Source organism: Phascolarctos cinereus, unplaced genomic scaffold (assembly GCF_003287225.1).
Source record: "Phascolarctos cinereus isolate Bilbo 61053 unplaced genomic scaffold, phaCin_HiC Scaffold_4;HRSCAF=312, whole genome shotgun sequence".
Classification (NCBI taxonomy): Eukaryota; Metazoa; Chordata; class Mammalia; order Diprotodontia; family Phascolarctidae; genus Phascolarctos; species Phascolarctos cinereus.
The window spans coordinates 632,102,761-632,127,697 of record NW_027555847.1 but is presented as its reverse complement, the minus strand read 5'-3'; the positions used below and the strand labels follow the sequence as shown (position 1 = coordinate 632,127,697).

Here is a 24,937-nt window from a genome sequence, read left to right as displayed (position 1 = left end):
TCATCTTACAATGTTGCTGTTACTTTGTATACAGTACATTTCATTTTTCATCAGCCCATGCAAGTCTTTCCAGGTTTTTCTGAGAGTATGCTACTCATCATTTCTTATAGTACAAAAGTGTTCCATCACAATCACATACCACAGCTTCTTCAGCCATTCCCCAATTTATGAGCATCCCCTCAATTTCTGATTCTTTGCCCCCAAAAAAGAACTGCTACAAATATTTTTGTAAATGTAGGTCCTTTTCCTTTTTCCTTTTTTATCTCTTTTGGAATATAGGCCTAGCAGTGGTATTGCTAGGCCAAAAGGTATGTGTAGTTTTATATCCCTTTGGGCATAGTTTTAAATTGTTCTAGAGTGGTTGAATCAGTTCACAACTCCACCAACAGTGTATTAATGTCTCATTTTTCCCACATCCCCTCCAAGGCATTTGTCATTTACCTTTTCTGTCCTATTAGCCAATCTAACAGGTATAAGGTAGTACCTCAGAATTGTTTTAATTTGCATTTCTACAATCAGTAGTAAGTTAGAATATTTTTTTCATATGGCTATAGATAGCTTGAGTACTTCATCTTAAAATTGATCATATCTTTTGATCATTTATCAATTGGGGAATGGCTATTGTTTTTATAAATTTGACTCAGTTCTCCATATGTTTGAGAAATGAGGCCTTTATCAGAGAAACATGCTTCAAAATTTTTTTTCACAGTCACCATTGCTAACTGTATTTTCTTCCATCCTATTCCCCTCATTTATTCTATTCTCTCTCCTTTCACCCTCTCCCTCCTCAAAAGTGTTTTGCTTCTTATTACCCCTTCCCTACCTTCCTTTCCTATCACCCCCCTTTCTTACCCCTTCCCTTTCTGCTTTCCTGTAGAATAAGATAGATTTCTATACCCAATTGATTGTATATCTTATTCCCTCTTTGAGCCAATTCTGATGAGAGTAAGGTTTACTTACTCCCCCTCATTTCCCCCACTTCCCCTCCATTGTAAAAGCTTTCTCTTGCCTCTTTCATGTGAGATAATTTGCCCCATTCTACCTCTCCCTTTCTGTTTCTCCCAGTACATTCCTCTCTCTCACCCCTTAATTTTATTTTATAGATATCACCTGTTCATATTGAACTTATACCTGTGCCCTCTGACTATACATATTCCTTCTAACTAACCTAAAAATAAGGAAGGTCTTATGAGTTACAAAGATCATCTTCCCATGTGAATGTAAACAGTTGAACCTTATTAAGTCCCTTGTGATTTCCCATTCCTGTTTACCTTTTTATGCTTCTCTTGAGTCTTGTATTTGAAAATCAAATTTTCTATTCAACTCAGGTCTTTTCATCAAGAATGTTTGAAAATCCTCTATCTCATGAAACATCCATTTTCCCCCAAAGGATTATACTCAGTTTTGTTGGGTAGGTGATTCTTGGTTATAATCCTAGCTCCTTTGCCTTCTGGAATATCATATTGTAAGCCCTCTGATCCTTTAATGTAGACACTGCTAAATCTTGTGTTGTCCTGGCTGTGGCTCCACCACACTTGAATTGTTTCTTTCTATCTGCTTGCAATATTTTCTCCTTCACCTGGAAGCTCTGGAATTTGGCTATAATATTCCTGGCAGTTTCCATTTTGGGATCTCTTTCAGAAGGTGATCAGTGGATTCTTTCCATTTCTATTTTCCTCTCTCGTTCTAGAATATCAGGGCAGTTTTCCTTGATAATTTCTTGAAAGATGATGTCTAGGCTCTTTTTTGATCATGGCTTTCAGGTAATCCAACAATTTTTAAATTATCTCTCCTTGATCTATTTTCCAGGTTGGTTGTTTTTACAATAAGATATTTCACATTGTCTTCCACTTTCATCATTTTTTTTTAAATTTTGTCTTATTGTTTCTTGATTTCTCATAAAGTCATTAGCTTCTACTTGCTCTATTCTAATTTTTAAGGAATTATTTTCTTCAGTGAGCCTTTGGATTTCTTTTACCATTTGGCCTAGTCTGGTTTTTTTAGGTGTTATTTTTTTCAGTTTGTGTGTGTGTGTGTGTGTGTGTGTGTGTGTGTCTCCTTTACCAAGCTGTTGACTTGTTTTTCGTGATTTACTTGCATCATCATCTTTATTTTCCCAATTTTTCCTCTACCTCCCTTACTTGATTTTCAAACTCCTTTTTGAGCTCTTCCATGGCCTGAGACCAATTCATATTTTTCTTGGAGGCTTAGGGTGTAAGAGCTTTGACTTGGTTGTCTTCTCAGTGTGTGTTTTGATCTTCCTTGTTATCACGGTAACTTTCAATGGTCAAAGTTTGTTTTTTTTTCTGTTGTTTGCCCATTTCTCCATTCTATTACTTGACTTTTAACTCTTCATTAATGTAGGGCTGTGCTTCCAGGGTGGAGGGCTCACTGTCCCAAGCTTCAGAGGTCTTGTGCAGCTGTTTTCAGAGATACTTCTAAGGACCTGTAAATTTTCAGTTCTTCCAAGGTGGTATGATCTAAAGAGAGGTGTTTACTACTCTCCTGGCCTGTGCTCTGGTCTATGAGTGACCACAAGCACTCTTTTCTGCCCTGACACTGTCAGGAAGATACCCCCTCCACTGTGGCCACAAGCTCCACCATGCCAGCACTCCTCCTCACCCCAGGACCACCACCCAGTTCTGAGACCCAGATCCAAGTATGGGCAAAACAACAGAATCCTGCCTCAGTACTAACAAAGAGACCCCTGTAATCTTCTTCCGACCAAACCAAAATATGTACATTGTTTGTCCCTGATTTTGTTTCTTGCTTCACTGCTTCACTTGCATGCCTGAACTATTATATGCTATTCTTGCAGAGCTGGTTGCTTTGATAGGAGGGAGAGTAAAGAAAGCCAATTAGGAATTCACAACAAAGCAATGTAACTGTAGAGAGTTTGGTTACATCTGTGGCCTCTGTGTGTTCCCCTGTGTTGTGTGTACCTTTGAAAAAGTCTCATATATTGGGCTTTGCTGTAAGCTTTCTGAAGTCTTTCTTACAGAATACACCAAGCAGTCATGGATGATAAATTTCTTTCCCAAAATTTCTGACAATGACATTCTTAACAATAACTGCCTATTCCTTTTCTGTTATCTTGAGTACGACCCTATCAGGTCACAGAGCCTGGCACTCAGAGGTGATGGGATCCTTATAATTACCACCATCAACCTCCAGTGCCTTGGTAAGAAGTTGGCAAAAGAAGCTAAGGAATGACATTAATTCTTGCCAAGTGAAGAGAGAAAACATAGGCAAAAGCCCATCTTTCTAATATCAAAGTTATATTAAAGCTATTGTTTGTCATTGAGAAATAGAATACAGAAGTCTCCAAAGAATTAAAAATGAATCCCACATAGAAGGCAATAGAGGGATACATGGTAATTATGTGCAGAATGCAATGCATTCCAAAAGAGAAGCACCAAAGAAGAGCAGAGGCAAAAGACGTCACCAAGACATTATAAAAGCAGAGGAGATGAGGTGATTATGTGGTAAGGGTGAGGGACTGACAAGTGGACTGCAAATGGTTCCATTGTTGCACATCTTCTTGCCAAGAGAAAGGGAAGAAGGCCTCCAGCAGGTTGAGTGGACCTTCTATGGAAGTCTTATGGGAGGATATAGATTGAGGTCACACAGGATAAGTAGGCATAGATAGGTTGCAATCTACCATTTGAGGTAACTTTCAAACACATGAGATTATAATGTTTCGGAGTATTGAAAATAAGTACAGTACAAAGGTCCAGGACATACACACAACCAACTGTCATGAGACAGAGGTGGAAAATGATGCTGTGGCCCAAGAGTCTTTATAACTGCTCCCTGCCAGTCAGGCAGCCAGTCATTAAGGATTTATTAAGTCCCTACTACATGCCAGGCATTGTGCTAAGCACTGAAGATTCAAAGAAAGGCAAAAGACAGGCCCTGCCCTTAAGGAGCTCACAAAGTAATGCCAATGTGTTTATTATGCTTTCCACACTGTGTGGAAAGTTTTCTACTCATTCAGATTCCCTGTAAATCCTTGATCCTAGAAGCCTTCCTAATTGTAAAAGCACTTCTAGTACCTTGGCATGACTTAGGTTTAACCAGGACTTTTCTGTGGATGTCTTTTGGAGGGCTGTAATCACAACACCATGATTTCAGTCCTCAAATTGAAAGCCTCCATCTGAAAAGACAGATTAATTTTTTTTCCTGTCCCCAGAATCACCAGTAAAGTGTTAGTGATTGATGGGAACACAGAAAATTGTCTTTGGGGGTTCAGCGAGAGCAGCGTGATTCACATAAAGAAAAATTTTCTTCACTTTATTCCAGAAAACAGCCAGGCAATACTCTCTCCTCAAAGGTTATAAAACGCTTTTCAAAGCTGCGGCCAATCACAACCCTTGACCTCCAAGTAGAGTCTATGTCTGGGAATAATTAGTCAGATAGGAAATAATTTCGTGTCCATCATTTGTTTGACTCAAATGCCACATTTACCATAATGAAACAGCAGCACAGTGGCATCGTATAATTTCATTTTCTCATGATGTGACATTTCTGATATTGAACAATTAGCCTCAATCTCCTCCTATCAAAATGTGCATTCTGTAGTGAAGGTTAATGACTGGATAAGGTTAACATCCAAATTCACCTTTGCCTATTCTTCCCTCCACCCTCTTTCATCTCTTTTTACCTTTTCATATTATATCATTTTGTATATTTCCAAAGGAACATGTATTTAGCACTAGGAGCTTAGAGGTCACCTAGGGAGGTTAATGTCAACCAAAGTCACACAGACAATTAATGGTGAAGTCAGGAGTCGACTCTTGGTAACTTGTTTTGTACCTCTTTCATTTACTTTCTCTTCTTAAGCACATGTTATCTTTCTGTACTATAAACTCTTTGAGAGCAAGTATTTTTGTCTTATGGCATCAAGGTGGCAGAGAAAATAGAGTGCTGGACCTGCAGTCAGGAAGACTCATCTTCCTACGTTCAAATCTACCTTCAGACACTTACTAGTTATGTGACCCTGGGCAAGTCACTTAACCCTTTTTGCCTCGTATCTTTATCTGTAAAATAAGCTGGAGAAGGAAATGACAAACCACTCCAGTATCTTTGCCGAGAAAACCCAAATGAAATCGTGAAGTTAGACATGCCTAAAACTACTGAATAACAAAAAACCTTTCTTAATTATAATAATAGCAGCTAGCGTGTGTATAGAGTATTGTTTACAAATTTCTTTACAAATATTATCTCATTTGATCCTCATGACAACCCTGAGGGGTAGGTGCTATTTTTAGCCCCATTTTTATAGATGAGCAAACTGAGACAAATGGAGATAAAGTGACTTGCCCAGGGTCACACAGCTAGTAAGTTTATCTAAGGCAGAATTTGAACTTAATTCTCCCTGACCCCACATCTAGCATTATATCCATTGCACCACCTGGATGCCTCATCTCTGTATCTATCCTCTCTATCGGCTAAAACAGTGTTTTGTGCATAATATGTACTGTAAAAAGATAAGAAAATCTCAAAACTAGGAAGGACATCAGACCATACAAGAGTAGAAATCCTTTCTCCAATGTCTCTGAAATAGGAGACATAGGTGGTAATCTAATCTCCCCTTGAAAACCTCCAGTGGTGGAGCAGAATTACAGAATTTAGATTTGGGAGGGACTTTAGTAGCCATCTAGTCCAACTGATATCCAAAGAGGTGTCCCCAAAACAGCGTTCTTTAGGAGTAGTCCTCCAGCTCCAAGTAGACCTGTTTTGTTTTGTTTTTTGAGGCAATGGGGATTAAGTGACTTGCCCAGGGTCACACACCTAGTAAGTGTCTGAGGTCAGATTTCAACGAGCTGCCCCTCAAGTAGAAGACCTTAAATGGAAAGGCCACCACCTCTCAAGGCAGATCATTCTATTTTGGGACAGCTCTTACTATTGAAAACTTTGTCTTCACTTCAATCCTCCCAGCTTTGACTCACTGACACTGGTTCTCCTCTTAGACCAAATAGAATAAGTCTCATCTTTCTTAAAGATAGTTGTCATGTCCCTCCTGAATCTTCTCTTCTCCATGTTAAACATTCCTTATTTCTTCAACTGATCTTCATGTGAAATAGGCTCCAGGCCAACCATGGTTGGTCTCCTCTGGGCGCTCTCCAAATTGGCACTCTTCCTCCTAAACTGGTGTGTCTTAAACAGAATTGAACACAATGTACCAGATTTGGTCCAACTAGAGACTATACCTCCTATTCCTGGAAGCTATGACTTTCTTAATGTCACCCAAAATTGTATGCCAAAATCTGCTTCAATCAATCAATGGACAAATAGGGGTTTTGAGTTTTGGTTTTTAGGCATATGTTAAGTGCCAGTCACCTACGAGGTGTTGGGAATGAAATACAAAAATTAGATGCTCTCTGCCCTCAAGGAATTCTCTGCTCACCACTTTTCATCTGCAACTCAGGCTGTTTTCAACTCCAAGCAACAAGATGCCCTTCCTGGGATGAGTGGATCACTCGGAATCTCCTGACCACACTGTTTAACTCAGCCTTGGATACTCAGCATCTTCCCACTCTCTTTGCCTCCTCTTGCCTGTGACTGGAAGACTGGAGAGTGGGTCACTAAACTCCTGTCAAAGCTTTCCTTTAAAGAGGGCAGGATATGGACTTTCAGCTCTCTTTCCACTTTTTTTGAGGCCATCAGGGTTAAGTGATTTGCCCAGGGTCACACAACTAGTAAGTGTCTGAGGATGGATTTGAACTCGGGCCCTCCTGATTCCAGGGCTTTCCACTTTATGTTTGCAGCTTTGTTTTGTTTGAACAAAATGTCCTTTGCTTCCCTGCCTCCTTTTCCAACTTCCTTTTGTGTGCTGTCTTCACCCATTAGACTGTAAGCTCCTTGAGGGCAGCATCTATCTTTTTTCTTATTTATGTCTCCAGCACCTAGCACAGTGCCTGGCACATAACGGGTGTTTAATAAATGTTTATTGAACTGAATATAATTGAAGGAGATTACATTCTACTAGGGGGATACAACATGTTCACAGAAAAGTAAACACAGACTAAATATGCAGTGAATGGAGACCAGTCTGGGAATTAACAAGAAGGAGATTCAGGAAAGACCTTTTGTGAAACTAGGAGTTTTGAAAGGAGAGAACATTCCAGGTTTTGGCAAAGGTGTGAAGGCATGAGATGCACATTTATGTATGGGGAACAGCTAGCAGGTCATTTTGTCTGGAACATAGAATTCACAGGAGGAAATCATTGGAAAGCATCCCAGAAAGGTAGACCAAAACCAGTTTGTGCAGGGTTTTCAGTACCAAACAGGACTTTAAATTTTAATCTGAAGGCAATGGGGAGCCACTGAAGATTCTTGAACAGAAGTACAACATGGTTAGAATGGCACTTTAGGGACATCAATCTGAAAGATGTGGAAGATAGAGTGAAGGAGAGACTGGTTACAGGAAGACAAATAAGAAGGCTAGTGCCATACTCAAGGCAGCTAGGTGGTGCAGTGGATAGAGGTCCAGGTCTAGAGACACAAAGATGTTTGTTTGAATCTGGTCTCAGACACTCATGAGCTGTGCGACCTGCGGCAAGTCACTTACACTCTGTCTTAATCCACTGGAAAAGGAAATGGCGAATTACTCCAGTATCTTTGCCAACAAACCAAGATGGGGCCATGAAGAGCTGGACATGCCCGGACAACCACAAATAGGCAGCTAGGTGGCTCAGAGTGCCGGGCCTGAAGTCAGGAAGACCTGAGTTCAAATGTGACCCCAAACACTTACTAGCTGTGTGACCCTAGGCAAGTCTCTTAACCTTGTTTTCCTCAGTTTCCTCATCTGTAAAATGAGTTGAAGGAGGAAATGGCAAACTACTCCAGTTTCTCTGCCAAGAAAACCCCAACTGGGGTCACAGAGTCAGACATGACTGAAACTCTTCAACAGCAGCAACAATAGCCCAGACAAGAGGGCTTGGACTGGGGAAATAGCAATAGGAGAGGAGGGAACAGACCTACTGTGATTTCCCTGATTCTTACTCATTTTACTTTCTGAGGCTAGATAAAGAAATTCTAATGCTTCTTCCCTTTGAGAGGCAATGTGGGGTGATGCAAAGAGAGTTGTGCTGGGAAGTCAAGAAAGGCTTAGGCTTAAATCTCGTTTCTGACATTTGCTAGCTGTGGGGAAATCACTGAGCCTCTCTTGGCCTCTATTTCCTTCTCTATAAAATGGGGATAATACCTACAGGGCTTCCCTCACAGGGCTATGGTTAGGATTAAGTGAGATCATTTATGTAAAGCACTATCTAAAGTTTAAAGTATGTCTCAAGGCCAGTTGCTGTTATTTCTATGTGAAAGCCTTCAAATGCTCAGAGAAGGCTATGATTTTATGACATTATGGGAAGAAAATTTAAAAAACAAACCTGAGTCTGGAGTCAGAGGACCTGAATTCAAACCCAGCTTCTTATCTACTCTCATGGTGCCCTTCAAGAAGTCATTTAACCTTTACAGTCTCATTTTCCTCATCTGTATTATGAAAGAAATAAACTAAGTGATAGCTAACAGTCCCAGTAGTTCAAATTCCCTGATTTGGCTCCTCTAAGGGGAAGCAGCTGGTGATCTTTTGTTTTTCAATCATGTCTGACTGATTGTGGTCTTTTTTGGTATTTTCTCAGCAAAGATACTGGAGTGGTTTGCCATTTCCTCTCCAGCTATTTTGTAGATGATGAACTGAGGCAAATAGAGTTAAAGGAGTTGCCTGAGATCATACAGCTAGTAAGTGTCTTAGGTCAGATTTGAATTTGGGGAGATGAGTCTTCCTGACTCCAGCCCCAGGACTCTATCCACTGCACCACCTAGCTGGTCCAAAAGCTGGTGTCAGGGTGGTTAGAATGCTGGGCTTAGAATTAGGGGGAACTGAATTCAAATCTGTCCTCAAGCACTAACTGACTGTGTGACCTTAGGCAAGTCACTTAACCTCTGTTTGCCTCCGTTTCCTCAACTGTAAAAATAGGAATAATAATAGCACCTACCTCACAGGACTGTTGTGAAGATCAATAAATACAATGTATGTAAAAAGCACTTAGCACAGTGCCTGTTACATAGTACATGCAGTTTAAATGTTTATGCCTCTACCTCCTCTAAGCATTCTCTTATAGATTAGACAGGCTTAATTGCTTCACCCTATCATTATATGCCAGAGTTTTGAGTGCCCACACCTTTCTGGCCTGTCTGCTCTAAAATTTTTGGATGCATGAAAAAATGAATTAGTGTAGGATGCTTTGACTATGAATAGAGTTTTAGTTCATCACAGGTTTAGAGCTAAAAGGTACCTTAGAGACAATCTGTTTAACCTGTCTCCATCCCACACGCCACCCCTTTTACAACTGAGCAAACTGATGCCAAGAGATTTGCCCAAGATCACCTAAGCATCAAGTGGCCAGCCCCAGATTTAAGCCCGTCTCCTGACTTTCATTCAGCACTTTTTCTACTGAATAGCCAAGGTTTCCATTCACCAATTTTTATTCCACTGTCTGTGTCTGTCTTTTCCAAGCATATCACCTGTTCTGTGCTATTTATATTTCCATTCTCTCTTGTCCTGATAAGAATGCAGTGAAGATCAAGATCAAATTTTCCTCACTCCTCATTTTCACACGTTCCCCAGCTCTCAAGCAGGACTTTGGCAGCACGCAGATGTTGAGGATGAGTTTCTTCCCTTCCTAATGTGTGTATGTGTTGACTTTCCTGAACAGGTATGTTAGATCAAGGACAAAGCATGACGTTGACATGCGCATAGGCATCCATTCTGGATCAGTGCTCTGTGGAGTGTTGGGTCTCCGGAAGTGGCAGTTTGATGTTTGGTCCTGGGATGTGGACATCGCGAATAAGCTAGAATCAGGTGGAATCCCCGGGTAAGCTGTCCAATAAGCCTCATTAATGTTTTGATTTTTCTCCTTGCCTTGTAATTCAAATATACAAAATAAAATTGTTATTTAGAGGCATACAATAGGCATTTAACATGATGCTTGTTGACCTGACAACTCAAATGACCTGTGAGTAGAACTGGTCTCCAATAATGTCTATTGAAACCAATTAGCCACAAAATATAGAAACAGTGGATGTTAAAAATCACATTTTTGGGGGCAGCTAGGTGGCGCAGTGGATAAGAGCACCAGCCCTGAAGTCAGGAGGACCTGAGTTCAAACCTGGCCTCAGACCAAACACTTGACATGTACTAGCTGTGTGACCTTGGGCAAGTCACTTAACCCCAATTGCCTCACTAAAAAAATAAATTAATTAAATTTTTAAAAATCACATTTTTCACATAAGAGATCTCCATAGTCCTTGGAGTTTGGTGCTCACATGTCAATTGTCTCTTCAGATAGTTAGCCCTGTGGCTCTGGGTTTTAGGCTTCTGGGCATCAGATAGGAGCAAAGAGTTCTAGAATGTGTTTTGTCTTTGACAGGATCAGTATGTCTCCATTTAATTCCTTCCCACAAACCTAGATTTCTGCTTCTACTGAGTATTCTTGGCAGCCTGTTATATCTGAGTAGCATAAACCTCTCACCCTTTTACTCAGCTGATATATACCATTCATTTTACTGTACCCAGAATGGATTGGATCTAGAGTTGACTTTACACTTTGAGTGTCTCATTTGAAATGTACCACATAAATACAACATTTTATTTTTTGTGCTGAAAGGCACCATTGGGCCAGCAAATTATCTGAAAAAATTGTTTCTAAATGTTATTTCATAGTGCACTGGAATATGTGGGGCTGCTATATTTGTTTAAGCACTTACATTCCAGGCACTGTGCTAATTAGTGGAGAATTTTTTTTAAAAAAGCAGTCCCTGACCTCAAGAGCCTACAATCTAATGAAATTTACAAATCATCCCTGGGGTGACAGGGAAAAGTTTCAAAACAGTTTCCATCTTTGAGAGATAGTCTGTCTTTTATTGGAGTCACTAGGTATGATATACTCTCCTTTCTAGTACTTGAACTCCCACTCTAGAGAAGATACCATATGTATGGGTATGCTAGATCCAGCTCAAACTAGCTTGTGAGAGCCAATTGTTAAACTTTTAGTGTGGACATCAGCAAATACTATAAATCACAGTTACATGTATTGTTCCATTGATTGTCTAGATCAGGGAATGGTAAACTAAAGCCTGAGGGTTAAATCTAGCCCTTGCCTTGTTTCTGCCCTATGAAAGGATAATTAAAATAGGACTAGGGGGCTTTAGTTTCCTAACCCTTGATCTAGACATAAGAAAGTGATGGAGAACATAATGCAGATTATACTTTAAAGTGTGTTTTGTGGATTTTTTTCAGAGAGCCAGTTGTTAAACATTTATCAGCGTGTTACTAGCACCAAGAGTCACACATCAGGCACCTGAGATAGGGAGATACAGACACACCACAATTGCTCACCAGCTGCCTTCCCACACAAGAAATACCATTGTGAAAGGGCATCTTTGGGGGCCTCTTAGAGTGATGCTGAAATCTTCACCAATCCCCTAAGACTTATTTGAGTCCAATCACCTCTTTCCTATTATGTAAATTCTCCTCAGTGGCAGTAGGATTGTGCCCAGTCTTCATACTCATTAGTAATAGTAATTGTCCTTTTTTTTTTTTCTCCTTTAGTGACCCAGCTACATTATGCCTCAACGCATCAAAGTAACATGATAGCTGCTTGCTAAGCTGTTCACCAGCTCTGTAAGGCTCTGGTTGGTTTCCCCAGCTCCAGTGCTAATAAAGGAAGGAATCTGATACTTAATTGAGTTTCTGGATAATTAAAAGTTGACCAGATATCCCCTTTTCCTTTCAATCATTTTGTTAAAACATATTTGTCAACATTAGTCTACTTGACTACCAGAGTAAAGGCTATATGGCAGAGCTGTTGGGATTATTCCTAAGTAGTGTAGATAACCTCTGGAACCCTTGTCCAACCCACAAATTCTGATAGCCTAATCATAGAATTAGCAGTGTTAAACTTGGTATTTCTTAGATGATTAAGAATGATACAGTCTCTCTGATTATCATTCTCTACATCAACTCTCAGGTGTAGAAGGTATTTAAAAACTGACCCTTTATTTTATTTAACCCCTTCTCATTCACCCTGATATTCCAAGAGAACAGCCCCATTCCCTGGCCCAGAGCCTTTGTACTTCTTCTAAAACTCAAATGTCCAGTTCTAATTGGAGTCCTTTTGAAATGCAGTCTCCAGAGTACCATACTTCGTTACTTCATCCTAGAGGGGATTCTCAGGAGCAGTTCATTTAAAGTTGTGGTTGGAGCATGGAGTATTCTGGTCAATAAAGCATTTGGTTTGACAGCTGCCTTGTCAATCAGAAGAATTAGGCTTATAGAGGATTAGTACTGGTTTTGTGGAGGGCTTCAGAGAAATCGGTCTTGTCACTTTCTAGCCGTACAGACAGGGCCCATAGTTCACTGATTTTCAGAAAACTGAATTACAGTGAGTTTCACCATACTAAGACCATAATGTGGACAAGTTAGCATTTCAAATAATAGAAGAAAGATTTTATAAGTACAACTAAAAGCCAAGAGTTTTGAATTGCCCCACCTAGAGAATGCTAGTTAGTGCAGAGCAATGTTCCTATATTGACGAATCTTGCTTTTCTTCTTAAACAACAAATCTCAAGAACATAAAATTGGACAAAAATTGGCAATGCATTAAAAATATCCTACCTTAGGGTTGTTAAATTTACTCATATGGAAAAAGCAGAAAACCTTATAAGGAAGGAAGAAGAGGGATTAAGAAAAAGGACTTGCATTTTGAAGCTCAGGAAGTCAATTTTTGTGGGTTGTCATATACATTTCATGGCTGTCCTTGAATCATCCAGTGCTGGTGGACAGTATTTTAGGGAAGGCAAAAATTTTGAAGTCACAGGCCCAGATCTATTTTACTTTATGGAATTCTGGGGCACTGTATCTTTGGCTCAAGAAATTTTTAAAAAGGAACCCAATGTTTTAAAAGCAAATGTTAAAAAAAAATTGTTTTCACATTCATCTGGAAAATAAGATATTCAGTAAATGGGATATAGAAATTTATCCTGCCCTACAGGAAAATTGAAGAGGAAGGGGATAAGAGAAGGAGGGGGAGAGATAGAAGGGAAGGCAGATTAGGGGAAGAGGTATTCAGAATGCATGCCATCTTGGGGTGAGGGGAGGGAAGAGATAGGGAGAAAATTTGGAACTCAATATCTTGTGGAAGTGAATGTTGAAAACTAAAAATAAATTAATAAAAAATAAAAGGCTTATGAAAATGAAAAAAAGAATTTTTAAAAAGGGAACAGCAAGTAGAGGTTTCATGGGGAGGGAATAAAAGGGATGGCATTCAGATTGGCCAATAAACCAAATGCAGTTGATATTGGACTTCATTTTACCTTTTATTCGTGTTCATTTGCTTCTTTAGGATGACCGATATGTTAATTTTTTACAGCCTTGGAAACTTAAATACCAATTCAATTCATCTACACAAACATCTGTTAAGGACCAATTACATGCCAAGGGCTGGGAAAACAAAGACAAAACAATATTTACCATCAGATGGTATACAATCTAATAGGAGGGAAGATGTATACCTATAAAGTCCTATTAAGTATGACATTTTCTAGAGGCATAGCAGAGAACAAATGAGTGACCTGACAGATTTCAGGAGGGGAGGGATCAGCAAAAGCTTCCTTCTTCTTGAACATATCTTATACATCTTGTACATGTCAGTACTGTCCAAAGGAGTCACTTAAATTATACAGTTACATCATTTACACAGCCAATCAAAATAATTCAGGCTGTTAACTCTTCTCTGGAACTAGAATTCTGCAAAGTGTCTTGAAGACCTATTGTGTATTACTTTAATAACATCCTAGATAGGAAATACAAATGAACCAAAGTGGTCTGAAACAGTTAACAATTTGCCTTACAGTATAAGTTCATGTATTCAGTTCTTGGCTATTTAAATTCATTTTGATTAATTAAATATTTATTATGTCACCACTATGTACAAGGCAGTATGCTAAGAACTGCTAAAGAGAGAGATGATATAAAAAAATAAGACACAGTCACAACCCTCGTAAAACCCTTTAGAGGAGTAGGGTGATGGAGATAAGACAACAAGCATTCATATCATTAGAGAATAAGTTTTGGGTGTGCAGGGCAACCGGTCATAGTTTAAGTAAAATTAACTAATTAATGTCTTGAGGTGCCCTCCCTCTTCATCTCTACCTTTTATAATTCCTAGAACTCTTCTAGGCCAAGTGCAAATAACCCTTATTATAGGACATCTTTCTTACCCCACCGTCCCCCATCCCAGATGTTTGAGCTCTCCAAATGGTTTGGTAGATATTTTATATTTGCTTATCCTCATATATATCATTTAGCTTTCATTTCTTTGTATCTCCCATGCCTAAAATAAAGTAGGTGCTTAAAAATGCTCCTTGAACAGAGTTACACTGAATTAAAATCCTATTGAATAAGACATTCCAATTCAATACAACTCAACAAAAATGTATTAAGTCCTTACTATATACAAAGCCCTATACTGAAGATTGTAAGCACAAACATGCATGTTTATAGTAGTTTTGGAGGATTTTTTTAGTGGGAAGAGAAGTTGGAGAAAGAGCAAAACATCTTCATCAATTGAAAAAAATACATAATTAACTATTTCTGGTCTTGATAGCTGGCATTTATATTGCACTTTAAGTTTTGCAAAGAGCTTAACAAATATTTTCTCATTTTATCCTCATAACAGCCCCGGGAGGTAGGTGCTTTTATTATTCTTATTTTACAGATGAGAAAACTGAGGCAGAGAAGTTAAGTCCCTTCTCCAGGGTTACACACCTAGTAAGTGTCTGAGGCCGGATTTGGACTTTGGGTCTCCTGATTCTAAGTCCAATGCTTTCTACACTGTGTCACCTAGCTGCCAGGGAAATAACAGTCAAATGGTGACATTGCCAAAGATACATAAATAAGTATTATAGAGAGTCGCATCTGAGAAGCACCAAGCCAGTCTACTCATTCTTCCCTACACATGCCCTGCCTTTCTTTCCTTCACTATTTTGATCTGACTCCATCAAGAATCCTGACCTTGCCATTTTCTCCTGTCTGGTAGGATTTTACCTCATCTTTCAAGAAGGCCTGAACACCGTTGATGAGGACATTTGAGTGAAGGGACAAGAAGCTATATTTGGCCTCACCATATGAGAATATTCTGACAACTATGACCAGCTAGTACTAGAAAAGGCTGCCTTTTAAGGAAGTGGGGTCCCTGTCACTGGAGGTTGTCACAAGGTGCTGGGAATTAGCAGATAATTAATAGGTTGAGAGAGCATTTGCTAACCAGGGGAGGATAAACAGATTGATGCCATGGTCCTATCATCATGTTCCATTTCAAAACACAGGATAGTAAAACTAGATAGCTGTCCCAAGACTGAAACACAAAAGTAGCATATTAGAAAACTAGGCAGTCAAGTATGGCTTGAACCTGGGTACAACAAGATTAAAACAACCGTCAGGGACTGGGAGGTCCACATACAGCAGAAAAATATCATGGAGGGTGAAGCACAGAATATAGTCATGTCTTTAAACTTGGAGTCAGGGGTCTTGAGTTCAATTTCCCATCTCTCCACTTACTACCCATGCTAATTTGGGCAAATTGCTTAACATCTGTGGGCCTTATTTTCCTCATCTGTAAAATTAGTTGGCTACATTAGATGACTTCTAAGTCCCTTCCAGCTCTAAATGTATCTTTTTTTCTGCCTGTAGAATGAATGCTACAGGCACCATCTTCATCCGCCAACTTAGTTATGGCCTTAGGTGGATGCTTGCCAAACTGGGGATAGCTGTGTTTTTTACCTTTGAAATCTCTACTGTTGTCAGCTGGGTTCAAGCTACAGTAGCTTTTTCTTGTCTGAGTTCCTTTGACCCTTAGTAATCACCAAGGTTCCCACATTCTCTATGAGACACTAGGGCTATTTCTTAATAGCACTGATTGGGTGGGAACAGCTCATGATGTAGAAAAAAAAATCACTCTCTCTTTTTGATTCCTTAAAACTCTGGTTATATCTACAAACATTAGTAATCTTAGCTCTAAAGGCTTAGTGACTTAAAGACCAACATGGAAGTTATGTGGAGCTTCATGTAATAACACTACCAATTCCATAAAGGATGAGTGAAAAAAAGTTACAAGAGACTTCTTGCTACTTATGTACTTAAAAGTTACATCTCATCAATATGACTCGTTTTAATTAAACTGCCTAGTTTCTATTACTCTATCTCATACATATATTCCATTTACTTTTCAAGGGTAGGATTTGGTCCCTTCTATGTGACCCCTCCTTCTTGATTCTTTCACCTTCCTTAGTTTTCCTGACACTGATCTCTTCTGGTTCTTCTACCTCTCTGATCACCTTCTTCCCAAGCGGAGTTATTTCAACAATGTTCACACCCAGGGCAAGTTTCATGAAGTGTGCTTTGAAAGGAGATCCCAAGATATTTTGAGAATACTGCTAGGGTCATTATGAGAGGCAGTGAGATCAAGGAATCAGGGCAATCAAGGAGAAGGAAGATATTGCCTGGTACCTTCCTGTCTAAACCAACTAGGTGCTAATGAGATGCTAAACTAAGTTGTTTCTATGTTACAGAAAGACTGAACAAATTGTCAGTGCCCTATCTAAATTTCTATGCCCCAGGAAAAAGCTCTAGGTTTGTCACTATTGATTCTTCTTCCTCTTCCCCTAGCGTGTGAGTTCTCAACCTTTTTTGTATCATGGATCCTTTTAGCAGTCCAGTGAAATCTTTGGACCAGGACACTTCCTTGCTCAGAATTTTTTTTAAGGAATAGAAATAAAATATATAGTTACAAAGGAAATCAAAATAATAATCAGACCTTTTTTCAAAAGATACCAGACAAATGGTCACTCAGCATCTGCTTGAAGATCTTCAGTGTGAGGGAACCCCCAAATTTCTGTTGCATTCTATTCCATTCCATAGTACAGTGCCTGGCACATAGTAAGCACTTAAAATCCTTTATCTCTATCTATTTATCTATCTATCTATCTATCTATCTATCTATCTATCTATCTATCTATCTATCTATCTATCCGTCTGTCTGTCTGTCTATCTATCTATCTATCTATCTATCTATCTATCTATCTATCTATCTATCTACCTACCTACCTACCTATCTACCTATCTATCTAATGCCTAAAATAAAATCCCTGATTCTCCACCTCTCAAAATCTTTTTCCTTCCAAGCTTACCGAGAGCCACCATCATCTCCATGACAGCTTCCCTATTCACCCCAAATAGCACTCTCTTTGGCACAATAATCATATATAAGTATTATAATTACTTGTGTGCACATTTGGTCTTCCTACTAGGTTGTAATCTCCTTATTGTTTTGCCTCTATGTCCCCAATACCAAGCAGTATCCTGAACATGCATCCTTTGCATAGTAAGTGTTTGATAAAAGTTTGTTAAATTTGAATTGAATAATCTCAAGCACACATACTTGTGTTCATCCAGCAGTGTTCTTTTTCGTAAATTCGTTGCATCTTAAATTTAAGAGGACTCTCAGAAGCTGTGCTGTCCAACCCATACCTAAATAGAATTTTTTTTTCTGTAATGTGGCTAAAAATAGTCATCCAGCCTGTACTTGAATATTTCCAGTTATGAGGAACTTTACTACCTGACACTGCATAGCTGTCTAATGTGTCTACATATGAAGACAAAGAGGGGGGTGCAGAGGAGAGAGACACAGAGATACAGAGAAACAAAGAGAGAGGTGTCTCTGTGTATCTATATCTATGTTTGTGCACATGCACACAGACACACATGCACACATGCCCAGATCATTTCCCACTCCATTCAGAAGAATGTTGCCTAAAAACAGCCAGGATTCTTTGCTAGAAAATTTAACCTTGGAACTCTGATCTGGGAATTTCAGATACTGAAGTCTTAAAGCCTATGCTTTTATAGCACCATTAGTGAAATTGAAAGTCTAAAACCAGGTCCCTATCAAAATATTTAAATGGATATTGATTATAATTTCAGAAGAAGAGTCTGTAATAAGGAAAGATAAAGAAGCTAGCTTTTACCATGGGAAATGTAATATTGATTTAGAAGATACAAATATTTCCTCATGGAACTGACAGGAGACTAATAAAGTAGAGAGTCAAAAGAAAATGCCAATCTTAATGCCAAACATTGGCTGGCATTCCATTTTTATTTTCTTCATTAATTTAGAAGAATGTCATACTTTCTGTAAACATTTGTAGTTCATTTTTTCAGTCTTCTTTCCCCATGAGAAGAATCAAACCCCTCAGCACTCAGTGAGACCTCAGAATGTAAAATGGGACATTATCTTCATGGAGGTTATCTAACAGAACAGCAATTAAATTAATTAACTTTTATTAAGCACCTACTATTTGTTGAGCATACAAAGACAAAAATGAAACAGGCCCTGCTCTAAAGGAACTTACTAGGGGAAACAATATGTATACATATATAGAAGTGTTCTGGTAAATACTTAACAACTAGCTCTTCAGGGAAAAAATGTACACACAGCATACCTTTAAGTTTAATTTTCATTATTGATGTTTTCTCCATCACTTTCTTAATTCTAGAAAAGCGACGAAACAATAAGTTAAGCCCTAAGTTGTAGCGTTTGCTGATTTCTAAGGTATAAATGCTCACACTAAAAATTTCCCCATTGCCAGTATGAGCAAATGGCTCCATACTAGCAATTGGAAGGAGGAGTAATGTGCAAACTTGAAACATACTAACAAAATCTGCCATTATAATAAATTTCACTTTTTCTATACTTTTCTCAAGGAACCCCTAACTCCATTCAGTTTCTAAAGATTTTTGTTCCAAGTATGTTTTTGAAATTCATATGGATGCTTGGTGGTAGAGTGTGGGATACCCCAAATTACTCAATGCGCGTTCTTCTTGGGTCCTTTATTTAAGGGCACATTTTACTTCATAGTGATGCTCTCACATTTCTTACAGGGGTTTCATTTAATTGACTAGCATGGAGGGTACCAGACTAATTGCAGCAGAGTTCAAAAGGGGGAAGAAGCTTGGAGAGAAAGTGGAGGTAGTACCAATGGTAGGATGTTTGGATTTGGGTAACCCACTGAGAGATCTTGTTGAAATGTTCTTTCAGGAAATAATGAATTAAATCCCCAAACTTATTGAATACCTTCTGTAAGCAAGAAACTTTGCTAGACATTGTGGTAACACGGAGGTATACAGTGTAAGGTACCTTCTCTTGTTGTTGTCTAAACGAGAAAATGAGACATAAGAGTGTAAAAGTTTAAATCATAGTAAAAAAATCAAATATTCAAAAATATTCATCTAACCACAACAAAGTGGTTAGATGATAAGTGGCACAATTATTTACCCAATTAATTTTACAGATAAAATTTTCATCCAAAGTTGTGAGAAAAAAAAATCCTGGAATACACATATACAACATATTCTAAATCCCACTGAAAAATCATTTAAACTATATGTCAATTTTTTAGAGGCCTTCATGCTGCCTAAGGTAGAGTCAATTATATATTACTTACTAGTTTGGGCCTGAAATTAAATGGATTAAGGCAGTACATTAAATAGAGTCAGGAAGACCCGAGTTCAAATTTGGCCTCAGATACTGGTTGTGTAACCCTGAGCAAGTCATTTAACCTCTGACTGCTTCAGTTTCCTCACTGGCAAAATGAGGATATAATAGAACCTACTTCCCAGGATTGTTGTGAGCACAAAATGAGAACATATTTATAAACTGTGTAGTAACTCTTAAAGTACTATGTAAATAGTGGCTATGATTATCTCAGGATACCTAATGTTATACTTAAGTGAGTACCTATATAGTACCCCATGTTCAGTATAAATGTTGTATTTGAGTGGAAAAATAACAACAATGTGAAATGTGGGCAAAGCTAATATTCCTGCTGTGTGGGGACAAGACAGCACTTATCCAGGATGTTCACTGACTACTGTTTTCTACGTGCAGGAGGATTCACATCTCCAAGGCCACACTGGACTGCCTCAATGGTGATTATAACGTTGAAGAAGGGCATGGTAAAGAACGAAATGAGTTCTTGAGAAAACATAACATAGAGACCTATTTAATAAAGCAGCCCGAGGAAAGTCTCTTGACTTTGCCCGAAGACATTGTAAAAGAGTCAGTCAGCTCCTCAGATAGGACAAACAGTGGGGCCACGTTTACAGAAGGATCCTGGAGCCCCGAACTCCCATTTGATAACATTGTGGGGAAACAGAATGTAAGTCAAACTTTCCTTAATGTCATTATCTATAAAAGCATGCTTGAAAGCGTCTCAGTAATGGAAGACTCAGAAGAAACAAACTCATCTTTACCCTTTTCTCCAACATGCATTATTACTTTGAATGATTAAACACATCTCCTTAGGAAAGAATTAACCTATGTATCATCAGTTCTGGGAAATACTAGAGAGTTTTATGATTTAGTGTCGTAGAAGTTTGGTTTCATTCCCTCCTTCTTCATTTCTTTTTTTGGGCCCAACTAAAAATTTAATATTTATGTGATGTGATGCCATATTTTACATATACAATATATATACATATATATATATGTATATATATGTATGTGTGTGTGTTATATGTGTATGTGTGTATGATCCTTAAATATGTTAAAAGGTAGAATCAATGTTATTAAATTTACAAAGTCCCAGGCTGAGAGAGTAGGCTTTTAGGTGGCTTACATAATGAAATTCCTGAGGTTCCCCCCCCCCAAGGTCAGGAAGCCATAATTTTGCTGTATATGGAGAAATAACTGAGAATGATGCGTGACGCTTCAGGAATAATATATATTGTCTAGCATAGCCTCATTATTCTTCTCCTCTCACATGCTTTCAAAAGAGAAAAAGGAAAGTCAGAGCTATGACAATGGTTGCCTGACAAGCAATTTCTGAAATCCTGGCTAGCCAAGTGGAATTTGGGAATGATAATTGGTAAATGAAGAGAAGAAATGAAATCAGGATGCTTTAAAAAGATAATATTGTGAGTTAAAATGAGAAAAAGAAAAAAAAATCCTAGATTTGAACAATTTTCCTTGTCATAGGATTGTGAAATCTGCCTGCCTAGAGAAATTAAATATGGAAAAGGTTGAAAACCTTAGTGTTATCTCTCTTTCTTTTGAATCTAAAAGACTGATGGGTCACAGTGAGATAAGGTCAGGTTAAGGCCTTTCATTTGTATGGGAAATATGGGTGCTGAAATAAAGTATATTTTAGGCTTAACTTGCAGAAGCTGTTGGTTGAACTTGGCCAAAATGCAGTGTTTATGCCTCTATTGCTTTCTTGTGATATTTTCAGTCTTCTCCAGAATGTTTAAGTCCTCATATGTCCTCCTTTGTTTTCTTTAAAAGGTATTTTCTTTCCCTCCTTGGAGCTGTATATGGCATATTTTGCCTTGGTGCTAGAAGCTGATTTTATATGAGACAAGATAAATGGGATTACGTTGTGCATGACTTGCTGACTGTGAAATCTCTCCCAATGTTCTTTGCAAACTGTTACCTCAAGTATGAATGCTGATTATTTGGTGAAGATAAAGTCCATATTTTTACCCTAGGTTGTTGTTCCTAAAACTATTTTTCATTAATTTTTAACATTTGAGAGACTTTTGTTTATGCACACTTACACACACACACACACACACACACCCATACATACACTTTTTGCTTTATTTCCTTAGCCTTGCATTTCCATAGCTATTTTTAGCATTAGTAACTCAATTTATTTTGAAATCTTCACACCTTAAAAAGGTGTAATAGAAGTAACTATCCATTAAACTATAATAAAATCTTGGAGTTCTGGGACATTCCAAGTTTGTCATAAGATTAGATTAACAGTTATGAGTTCAAGTATTACATTCATTCCTTATGACCTAGATGTCAGTGTAATAAGTTTGAAATATACCAAAAAGAAAATAAAGCATATCAAGACTGAGTCTATACAGTGCCAAAATCTACTCAACTCACTCAAAAATCCAGTCAGTTCAAAAATTGGAATCACATATGTGAAATATTCAGATGGTGATTGACTGATACTGGCTGGGTTTTTTTTTTCCATTTGGATTGACCAATTGTTTTAGACTTTTGTTGATACAGCTTGTTATGTAGAATCATTGAAATAAGAATATATGGATGGATGGATAGGAAGAAAGAGAGAGAGAGAGAGAGGGAGAGAGAGAGAGAGAGACCACATTTGTTAAGCAAAGTATGCCAACTACATACCAAGGAAGAGACATTTATAAGCTAAGGAGTGTCATGAGAATGCCACCAGCTTAGTGAAGAGCTGCTAGACGCTACCATCTACAGACTGGTTGAAGGAATTGGATACCTGAAAATGAGGAGACTTAGGAGAGACGTGATAAGTATTCGAAGTCCTCTCATTTAGAAGAAGGTTTAGACTTGCTGTACCTGATCTCAGAAGGAGGCAAGCTCAATGGATGAAAGTTGCAAAGCAGCAAATTTAGGCTTGATGTTAGAGAAACTTCCTAACATTTAGAGCAATTCAAAAGTAGATTGGGCCTCATCTGATTGGGAAGGGAAGGAGAAAGTAATGAAAGAAGGGGAAGGAATAGAGAGAAGAAGGTAGGCAAAGGAGAGAAGAGAGAGAGAGAGAGAGAGAGAGAGAGAGAGAGAGAGAGAGAGAGAGAGAGAGAGAGAGAGAATGAACTTGGGGGTATATGTGTGTATGTGTTTTATTAAAAGAGCAAAAACAAAACAGAGATCTTAGTAAATATCCCAAAGATGTATATAAATCCCTGGAATAATCTTCTGAGTACCAAATTCTTGATAGCCATCCTCAAGTAGCTGAATAGCTGTTATCTGGAAGAGCATTTAAGTCATCCCTCTATCCCAAATCCTGCTTGCTGCTCTCTGTTACTTAAAAGAGGAGGAGTGGGGGAGGGAGACAGCACAACTGTCTCTAGCTTCTTACAAATTTTTATGATGCTATTAGCTCTTTAGTCGCCACAGCTTCTCAAACAACTCAAGAAAAAGTTTCGAGGGTTCTCCACTCTGTTGGTATCATCTCCCCCATGCAAATTGAGGGCACAAGCTCTAGCCCTTTCCTGCCCTCTAGGTATCAATATAAGCCCAATCTCAGGCTTTTTCTCCCCTCTTATTTCTCTTTAGTCTTTATTATATTTCTTGTCCCACTTATCCATAGAGATACTTATACACAGTATTTTAAATGAAAATAGATAAACACTTAGCAACAACTTTGAAAACTTTAAAGTATTATTCAAATGCTTTGCTATATTATTATCCTCATTATATATGCCTTTCAGGACATCCCAAGTATTCTTCCTAGTCAGTTAAACTCCCAATGGAGTACTGCATTGAACTCATTTCTGTCACACATTGTTGTAATCATGTAGCAATCTTTATCTTAATCATGACCATCATCATCATCATCATCATCATTATTGTGATATTGCGTATCTATGTACAATTCACATGTAAGAGAAATACGAAGGTTAGATGTTTCCCTAATGTTCCTCTGTTCCCTTTAAATATATATCTACGAACAAGAATGCAACCACATACTCACAGTTATATTAGACTGTCATCCTTTCTACTTGTGGTGTAAACCTTACGTATTTAATGTATATATTTTTCTATTTTTAAAAAAACGTAGGGATAAAGCTCTATTATAAGATGCAGTCTCTACTGAGATGAAATAAACACAGATACATTTAATACAAAACCAGGCTATTGTACTTTGCCCAAGAAAAGATTTATAGTCCAAGTAAAGAAAGCCTCTCTAACATAAAGTGTCCAAAACTGTGGTGAGGGGAACTCACCATAATATAGAGACCATAATATGCAAAGATTGACTAAAGAAATGATGACAGACAGGACAACAAGATGGGAAGAGTAGGTAGGAAGTTGATAACCCTCTTCAAATATTTGAAAAGCTGATACTAGAAAAAGCATTTGAACTTGTTCTGCTTGCCCTTAAGGTCAAAACTAGAAAACACATGAAATGTGTAAAGACAGAGTTAGGCTTGATGAAAGAAAATAACTAATATATACATATATAATACAAATAACTAATGTATAATTATAAAATAACAAATTTCCTTATAACTCAAGCTGCCCCAAAGTAGACTAGGCCATGGCATGCCTTGGTATTAATTTCCCCAATTCTCTCAACATTAGGGCAACTAGGTAGCACAGTGGATAAATCAATGGACCTAGAATCAGGAAGCCCTGAATTCAAATCTGTCCTCAAATACCTAGTAGCTGGTGTGGCCCGTGACAAGTCACTTAACCTCTGTTTGCTTCTGTTTCTTATGTGTTAGATAGAGATAATGATAGCATCTATCTCTCAGGGTTATTGTGAGGATCAAATGAGGTAATAAAGCTCCTGACACATAGTAAGCACTTTATATAAATACTTACTCCTTTCTCCTTTGCCCCTCTTCAAGAAGAGGCTGGGTGATCACATCTCAGAAAACTTGTAGAAAGGATTCCCACACATTCCTAGGTTGGACTAACTGACTAAACTCTGAAATCCTGTGATTATATATTTGGGAAATCAGTCTGTACAGGGTGAAATGCAATTGGGAAATTAAAGAATTTAATGAATCTTAGACAACGAATTGTTGTGAAATCAGCCCTTTTTCCTAGGAAACATCTCTAGTGGATGATGGCAATTTGCTAAGGCAGTGGTGTTCAGTTCAAATAGAAATTGGATCATGACTGGCTATATATTGACTTTGAATACCACATATTAACCTTATCTATGTTTTATTATACTTTTATTTATTTTGTTAAATAGTTTTCAATTACATTTTAATCTGATTCTCTAAGGGGAGTCTGACTAGTTTGGACTAGAGTATGACCTGGAGCATTAAAGATATCTCCCCATATCTATCCTGAGCCTTTAGAAA

The 24,937-nt window shown here is 38.2% G+C and overlaps 1 protein-coding gene across 1 annotated transcript in view; it reads left to right on the top strand.

The window, feature by feature from the left end:
• Window positions 1-24,937, top strand: part of ADCY8 (adenylate cyclase 8) — a 361,487-nt gene that overhangs the window by 188,318 nt on the left and 148,232 nt on the right. Inside the window, 2 exon segments of the mRNA XM_020997906.2 lie at window positions 9,720-9,878; window positions 20,007-20,277. Of these exon segments, the coding sequence (XP_020853565.1) occupies window positions 9,720-9,878; window positions 20,007-20,277 (430 nt within the window).